We start from the raw sequence: 9,277 nt of genomic DNA on the forward strand, positions 1-9,277 counted from the left end.
CGAACCATGGTCTCCTTCAAGAGACAAAAGCTTCTACCACTCGGTCAAAATTGGAACGACAACTATGATTACCCGTAGACATACAACTATACAAGGATGCAGTAACGTTCTTAAATGATTGGAACTTGTAACGTTCTAAAAACTACAAATCCAAATATCATCAGATTCCCAACTTATCCATAAATATCCAAGCTTATTCAGGCTTTTTTCCGGATCGTATTCGAATATAAAACCGATAATAATAAATAATATGTGGTCCTTTTTTTCATTTCTGACATTGTTCTTATCATTTACATATGTCACAATAATAATAATAATAATAAATGCACTTGTGAATGAATTTGTTCCGGAATATGAAATGTGACCCCAGGTAGCCCTAGTCCATATGTGTAAACACCAACAGCCAAAAAAGCCAGCTGTTTGCTTGTGTTTCACCACATATTTTGATCAATCACGACTTTTTTGATTCTGACTTCGAAGCTAGAATGAGTCAGCGTGTACCGAGTTGGGACGTTGAAGATGATCATTATAACTCCAATACTGATCGCCCTCTGAAACCTTTCTTCCCTGCTCCTACTTCTAACTCCATGTCTTCCAATCTTGATGTTCCTATGTACGTTGCGCTCTCTCTCTCTCTCTCTCTCTCTCACACACACACACATACGCACACACTGGTCCTTCTGTATTATGTGAATATTCATGTGTTATGATGACGGATAAAATGAGCTGCAAATATATATATGCAAGTACATGTGAAAAAAAATCATTTTACCGTCATCATAACACATTAACACATAAGTGTTCATTCACATAATACATCAGAAATTTGATATTATGATATCAAATAATATCAAATTTCTAATGGTTTTTTTTTTTTTTTGGATGTTTCAAATTATTTATAAAAACATCTAGGTGGTTTGAGCCATTTTAGGTATGACCTTTAATTATGAATTTGTTTTTGTGTGTTAGTAATATCCAACTTAATTTAATAAGAAATTTCATGTATTTTGAACAAATTGTTGATTTTTTTAATAATGTTTTATTTAGTATATTATTATTGTTTTAATGATTATTACAATGATTTTGTTGCAGACTAGATTACGAAGTGGCGGAATTAACATGGAAAAACGGACAACTAGCCATGCATGGCTTAGGTCCACGGCGCGTGGCTTACAAACCCCATGCCTGGGACAAGCCACGCGCCGCCGAAACCCTGGAGACCATAGTCAACCAAGCCACCTTCCAACCCCACCGCAAACCACAAACTGATCTCTACGCCGACGACCTGGTTCCATGGCTGAACCACCATAACTCCGCCGTTGTAGCCGGTAGCGTTAGCGCGTCTGCCACCATGACGATGGACGCGCTAGTGCCAAGCTCAGGCACTCAGCTGCTCTCTGTGACCAACTGCTCCACGCGCGTGGGGTCATGCAGTAGTGACCGGTCCGGGGTTGGGGACCACGTGGTGGCTCATGGTGGTGGTTTGGCGGCGCGTGAGTGGAGTAGTTGTCGGGAGCAGAGTGCGAGTGGGAGTGAGAGTAGCCGACAGTTGACCGTTGAAACGGGGAAGCGGGAATTGGGTACTTCCATGGGGTCGCCGGACGATACTGTCTCCGGTAAACGTTCTACGAAATCAACGTCTCCGGATGAACACGACTCGGTTTGTCACAGCAGGCCTCAGGTATACATAACCGTTGTAAACGGTATCATATAACTGTCGTGATGTTCATGCGAATGGTTACCCGACCCATAACTAATACCTAATTATTTGTCTAACATAATACTAATACAACATAATATTCGAATAATAAAGTTTCCATTATTTACCAACAATTTTCCGTTGGAAATGCGTAGAAAACAATGTTTTCGGATAGAATTCGGTTGTAATAGAATCACTAGCGATGCCGAAAAATTGGGTCGGGATGAGATGTGGTAAAATAAAAATATGCTTATGTTTTTTTACCATTAACTTCATTAAAAACAACCAACCCGAATTTTTTTTATCTTGTAGCATTGTGATGGGCCACAAGTTGAGATTTTATTTTGAGGTATTTTATAGAAAAAAATAATAGATGAAAGTTATTATAAATAATTTTTTTCTTAACTATTTTTAATAAGTCTATAAATCTGTGTAAACAATAGTCTAAATAAAATTCAGCCTACATTGAGAATTTCTTAAAGACAAAATATATACGGTATTATGATTTTTACGGTCGCATATGAAAATTGTAATAGTGATATATGAAAACTAGTTTTGTCACTCGATTGGTGTAGGTTTGTAATTATATAATCTCTTTGTTTGTGGCGGCCGTTCGGTTTTCGGGTTTGGCGTGTTTTAATGAAATATACGTTTTAAAAAAAAAAGGTTTTGTCACTCAAATTTAGTTTCATTCCAACCTCTTTGATATTTCCACTGTACATGTTTTTTTATATCAATCTACGAAAGAGATGTATCTAGAAAATATAGTTACAATTTACCAAAAAAAAAAGGAGAACCAATTTCTTAATATACAAAAATGTTAAAACTATAGTTCATCACTTGTGGTATTCAGTCAGATATGTCTTCCTCATTCGTACACCTACTTACAGTTATAGTAATTATTTACTACCAAATTTTATATTTGAAATTATGGCCACATAATATATATTGAGGCCATATAACATATATGGATTTCTAAACAAGAAGGGATGCAAACATGCATGAGCTTTTTAATGTTGTGGAGAAAATTATTTATTAAAATAGGTGTTTTATAAAATATTTACTAAAATGTGTATTTAAGGTTAAAATACATTTGTTCTTTTATTTATAATCAATAGATAAACCTTAAGTATAAAAGACTCCAACTTTAAATAACCTATAAAATTCTACTTCCTTATTTATGTGCTCACTTTTTTGGTGGACAAATAGAATCTGCAAAAAGTTTGAGGTTCCTTTGCTTACATTTTTTTTTTTGAAGAAAAAATGATTGTTCATTGATGCCAATAAACCGGATTGAAGTTTTTTCACTTTTTTTATGTTCTATGAGAGACCATGTGTATTTCTATCATATGCCTATTTATAGTTATTCATTTTCGAGATAATTGTAACTTCATATTTAACCCGTCAAAATAATTGTTACCCAAAAGGATTGATAGCAGAGTTTGTTGCTCGTTTGTCTTCTATTTCGATTTAATTTCCCTTTAGAATGTTTTATATAAAAAGTTTATAGAATAATGCGAGCATTAAATTAGCATACGATTAAAGTTTATAGTTTTTTTTTGTGATATTATCTAATACTATTATTTTGGTTATAAGAGCGAACCGGAAGAGAAGAAGAAAGGTAAAGGGAAATCTTCAATTTCGACTAAAAGAAGTAGAGCGGCTGCGATTCATAATCTGTCTGAGCGGGTAACATCAAGTTTTTCTTAGTTTCAGTTTTGATAATAAAAGTGTTTTTGTTAGAACTATTTTTTTACGATTATATATCAATGTGTGACGAGGTTGATAAATTATTCATTTTAGAGACGAAGAGACAAGATCAATCAGAAAATGAAGACACTACAGAAACTTGTTCCGAATGCTAATAAGGTATTTAATCTATTTTGTAATCAATTTCCACAGTTACTTAAACAGTTAAACAATGACTGTTGAATTTTGAGACCATTTTTTTTGAACGGACAATGTTTCCTTACACCAATAATACTAAATTATTCCCGTTTCCCAGGTTTAAACCTGGGACCCCACATTGGCTTTGAGACCATTTTCTATGATTTTTTTTTTTTGCGATCTAATTGACTGAAATTTACATCTCAAAACTTGCGACTAAATCTGGGACCGTACATGTTTGCGACCAATTTTGTGACTGAATCTTTTGTTGACTTGTTTCGACCATTTTCCAACGAACTATTTATTAGTTTTTTTTAGATCAAGAAGTGTTTCTCTGACAAATTTTTTAACGTCGCTAATATTTGACCATTTTGTTGCGGTCGCTAATTTTGTGACTATTTTTATAGGGTTGCTTCGGTCATTTTACCCTTTTTGGTAGTGTTGATGATTTTATTTATTTTTATTGTTTTAGACGGATAAAGCGTCAATGCTCGATGAAGTAATCGAATATCTAAAACAATTACAAGCTCAAATCCATGTGATGAGTAGAATGAGCATGTCGCCTATGATGATGCCATTAGCGATGCAACAACAACAACTACAAATGGCCATGATGAACCCCATGGGAATGGGAATGGGCATGGGAATGGGAATAGGAATGCCAGGAGTGATGGACTTAAACACCATCGGTAGCGGCCGCCCCAACATCCCCGGAATGCCACCCGTCTTCCACCCTTCCACCTTCGTGCCGCCGATGATGGGTTCGTGGGATATGCACGCGGCCATCGGAGATCGTGTTCCGAAGCAAAATGAACCAATGGCTGCCTTCCTTGCATGCCAATCACAGGTAGTTAAGTTAACCAAATACTTTACTTGCATGGCAAGTATTATTTTTCAAAAACAATAATATGTTAAAAATACTAATTACTCGCATATTACCGATGGCTTTTACATCGGTAATCAGTCGGTAAAAAGTCAAACTTTGGCTAGAGAAATTAAAATTTGACCAAAGAAGAAGTGTCAGTAATCTGTCGGTTCAAGCCCAAAAATTTAGGGGTATCTTTTTTTTTTTGGATCAGGAGTATCCTTTGTATAAAACCAAAACAATAAAATAAAAATGAGACACTACATAGACGGAGTTGAGAGATATTTTTACACTGCACAGACGGAGTTGAGGGGTAACCTGTGCTACCCTCTAAACTACCTCCACCACCACGGGCTACCCCTCCTTCTAAACTACTTCCGCCCCTATTTCAATGAAAAATATATCACTCACTGCTAATATACCGGCGGAGCATCATCTACAGATTTTTGTAAGTGATGCCGCGTTTTCTAGTAGTGATATTTAACTGAATTATACATGATGGTTGCAGCCAATGACAATGGAAGGCTACAGTAGAATGGTTACCTTGTTTCAGCAGATGCAGAATCAGCCTTGCTACCCTGGTCTCAAGAATTAAAACTTTTAAGGGTTTTATTTCGTTATATCATTGTAATGTAATTAAATTATGACATAAAATTAAATATATAAGTTAATTTTAGGTTAATGTAGCGTGTGTATGTATTGTTAGGTTTTACATGTGTTATTCAAATGTAATGTATCCTATGAGGTTTATCGGATTATTATCAAGGATAATTATTGTTTGTGTATTTAGTTAAAAACGTGTATATACGCCCAACCAACTAAACCTATTTATTAATTGGATTTCTGAATTTATAATTTTATATACTGAATCTAATCTAATCTAATCTAATCTAATCTAATCTAATCTAATCTAATCTAAATATTAATAAAAGACTACAATTAATGCCACGTGGCAATTTCTCCTTCAACTTCACAATTATATTTTTATTTAAAAATATTTTATTATCCTTATTATTATTATTATTATTATTATTATCTATAAATCTCTTAATTTCAATTTTAATCTACACTATATAATAAAAGAAACCAATAAAAGGACACTTGTCATTATTCTAGATCATCTACTATTACTTAATTGTAGATAATTATTATTTAATTTAAATTATTATTCATTTAAGCTATTTATTTTTATGTTTTCCCGTATCTATCTCCTACTTAATTTTAAATATCTATTTATTTTTAATTAAAGATATCCATTTTTAAGCTTATCTAAATGAATACGTTGATTTAATTTTTATTTTATATGAATAAATCTACATTGAATTTGTGGGATCCAAAGAACTAACCGTGAACTTGTCTTTCCCATTGCTGAAGTTTAAAAAACTGTCAATAACTATCTCAAATAAGTTATAAGATATAAATAGCCAGCAGACCTTTTAGAAGACCCTAGAAAAGGTACAAAATTTTGACATTTACGGTCAAACAAGCTCAAATGAATATTTTTGATAACAAGGCATAGATGTGTAATCAAAGTCGATACATAATCAACAAAAAATGTAATACATATGGATCCATATAAGCTAGACCCCAGAACACTTTGATCAAGTGTAATGCTGCTCACCATCCATATGACAATTAAACAGAAGATAATGCTTGCAAGAAATGTTAACAAACTAAGTAGGAAACATATCAAATTCAAATGACAAAGAAACATATAAGCAGGAAATACATTTTTTATAGTCAAATTCTACCGGTGGTGGCTTTATATTTGATCACCGAACCATGCCGTTTAAAAAGACGTCCTGCCGTTCAAAAAAAGTTAACCAACCGAAAACTTAACCAAACCGACACATGTTGTTTCGAAAGAAAGTTAACCAAACCGACGCCTCTCATTCAGCCATCGTTCCCCATTGTTTGCCATCTTTTCACACCATATATATGTATCCTCACCATCACCATAAATCTCCGACCATGTTATCAACCATTTCACAAAATTATTTCTCGGTCACCCTTTTACACGAAAATTCAAAAAATAATATATATCAATCTATATACTTCCCTTAAAAATAATAAATTAAAATAAACCTAGGGGAAACACATGTCATTCATTAGAACTATCTATTTTTATGTTTTCCGGTCTCTATCTTCTACTTAGTTATAAATGCCATACATAAAATTATCTTCAAATTACATAAATAAAATATTAAATGCATTTGGTTTTTCATTATTCCTGACATATGTTAAACAAAATTTTATTTACATGACATATAATATTCCTGCATACTTTTGTGTGTTCTTTTAGCTTAGACACATATAAATGATCATGTATCTCTTTATTTATGCGTATTAAATTAGATTAGATATTAGTTGGTATAGAACATATTCATATAATAAATATAAATGAATCGTTTTCCTTATATAGTAGAGCCAATATATATTGTTTAGTATAACGGGTTATTTATTAATATTAATTTCAATGATTATTGCTATATAATTATTATTTTTTCCGCTTATCTTTTATTTATTGATTCAACTATGTAGAACACACAAGTTTCTAACATATTAATGAATAAAAAAACAATGTAAAATGTTATAACTTATGTAATACACAAGTTTCTAACCTAATAATAAATTAAAAAAAAAACAAAGTAAATGTTATAAAATTATATAGTATATCAAAGTTCATTTTTCAAAAAACATATATTAACGACTGTGTGTATTAACCGATTACATCATATGTATTTAAACCGTGTAATACACGTATATGTTCAATTAGTGCAATAGACGGTTTTTAAAGATACATTTTTTTATTTACTATATAAAATTATATTTATTCAGCCCGTGTAATACACGGGGTTCTAACCTAGTATTATATATAAAAAATATTTTGTTATCCTTATCCCTATTATTATTATTATTATTATTATTATTATTATTATTAAATCTCTCAATTTTAATTTTAATAACATAGGGAGGAATATTATATTTTTTTTGTCTTTTTGTCTTCTTTTTTTTTTGGCATTATGATTTTTCATTTTGTAACAAAACTTTAGTTTTTATAATTTGTGTCACAGAGGTTAAATAATTTTAGTTTTTGTTTTACGTTTTTCTCGGATTTGTTCGTCGTTCGTTGCTATTTAGCGCAGTGTTTGATAGTCACATTTGGCCAGTCATGGTTTTTTTTTTCATTCGTATTTGGTGGTCACATTTGGTCTTTTAAGTTTGTTTTACCCCCCCTCCACTTTCTAATACGCATCGTTATAAATTCGACTCCTTCTACGTTTTACGTCACGTAAGTCACTTTGTGTTGGAAATTCGTGTTTTTTACGCTTTACCCGGTTTTGGTCTTCGTTCGATGCTACTTAGCATGGTTTTACGTCCCCATCTTCTCAACGTTGGTAGCACGTTGTTATACCCACTCGCCTGCAAAAACAATAAGCATCCATTATTACAGTTTTATCTTCAAAAGTTAACACAACATCTTATTACAATAAAACATTAGATTGCACATGAGAAATTATTCCATTAGACCACCCGTAGTGGGGCGTGATTTTAAAAAAAAAAAAATGAAAAAAAACGCCCCAAAACGCCCCTCCCCCCACTACACCCCAAAACGCCCCGGCGTTATTTTGAAATAAAATGCATAGTGGCGTGATTTTTAAAACGCCGAACACACATTGACTAACTGACATTGACTATGGGATTGTTTGCATGTGATAATGAAGACCAATGGGATTGTGCCAACACACATTGACCAACTGACAACTTTAGCTTTTTTTTTTAATCCTTTTCTCTATAAAAAATAATAATTATTTATTGATTGCTTGGGGGTTATTGGAATAATGCCCCACTACGCCACTTTTTGCTATAATGCCCAAGTGTGACTAGGATGCCACGTGTCGGATAATGCCCCATGGTGGGGGCATTATACCAACTTACCACTACACATGGTCTTATCGAAACGCTATAATAAAATTTTGTTAGATTATCATAAATATAATTTGCTAAATTAGATTGCACAGGAGTAATTATACCATTATTGAAACACTATAGTAAAATTTTATTAGATTATCATAAATATAATTTGCTAAATAAAAAATACAGTAGAATTTAGCTAAACAATGCAACATTTTACCTAACTCTTAACTTTACATATATTTTCAAACTTTAAATTTTAAATGTAAAATATATAACCAAACCATCGGTTTCTAAATTGGTTCGATTATTACGGTGATATATGGTTATTTAGTTTTCCTACTCGCTCTTTTGCCATTCTAACTATCTAACATGAATCTCCTAACTCTTAGACTACACGGTGTGGAAGGGCTTGAATGGAGGGCGTGGAGAGACACGTGACTGCCACTTCAGAGGGCAAACCCAAAAATACACCATAACTACCACCAGCCCGCCCCGCACCACTGCTACTGACCACCAATTTTGTTCATTCGTCTTTTCCCGCCTAACAAACAACATAAAGTAGTGATTCATTTCATTCTCATATGCTAACCAAACAAGACAAAGAATAGTAATGATCCATACCATTATCTCGTCCATTTTATTACACCATACCAAACAAACTCTAAGTGTTATAATGTGATTGATCAGATTTATAGTGCCTAGGAAAATCTAATACACAATATCAATGGATGGTGAAACACCACCAAATTGCAAGCAATCACATCATTCAGTTTCCAAAGATGTCCAATTATCATGGTCCTTGAATGGTTAGTTCTAATTATGCTGATTTCACTTTCCACACCTCTAGGTTTGCTGTTAAAAGCTTTGGCCTATCGTACCTTTCATACCAGGTTGTGTTGTATCGTTTT

At 32.8% G+C, this 9,277-nt stretch overlaps 1 protein-coding gene across 1 annotated transcript; it reads left to right on the plus strand.

The window, feature by feature from the left end:
- The first annotated feature begins 211 nt into the window (after window positions 1-211).
- LOC110931043 (transcription factor UNE10) lies at window positions 212-5,238 on the plus strand. The gene is made up of 6 exons (XM_022174442.2): window positions 212-613; window positions 1,093-1,681; window positions 3,296-3,388; window positions 3,503-3,568; window positions 4,059-4,433; window positions 4,960-5,238. Exons 1-6 carry the CDS (start codon window positions 486-488, stop codon window positions 5,044-5,046), a joined length of 1,338 nt encoding a protein of 445 aa, XP_022030134.1. The 5' UTR covers window positions 212-485; the 3' UTR covers window positions 5,047-5,238.
- Window positions 5,239-9,277: the final 4,039 nt, after the last annotated feature.

The sequence above is a fragment of the Helianthus annuus genome, chromosome 3 (assembly GCF_002127325.2).
Source record: "Helianthus annuus cultivar XRQ/B chromosome 3, HanXRQr2.0-SUNRISE, whole genome shotgun sequence".
NCBI classification, from domain to species: domain Eukaryota; kingdom Viridiplantae; phylum Streptophyta; class Magnoliopsida; order Asterales; family Asteraceae; genus Helianthus; species Helianthus annuus.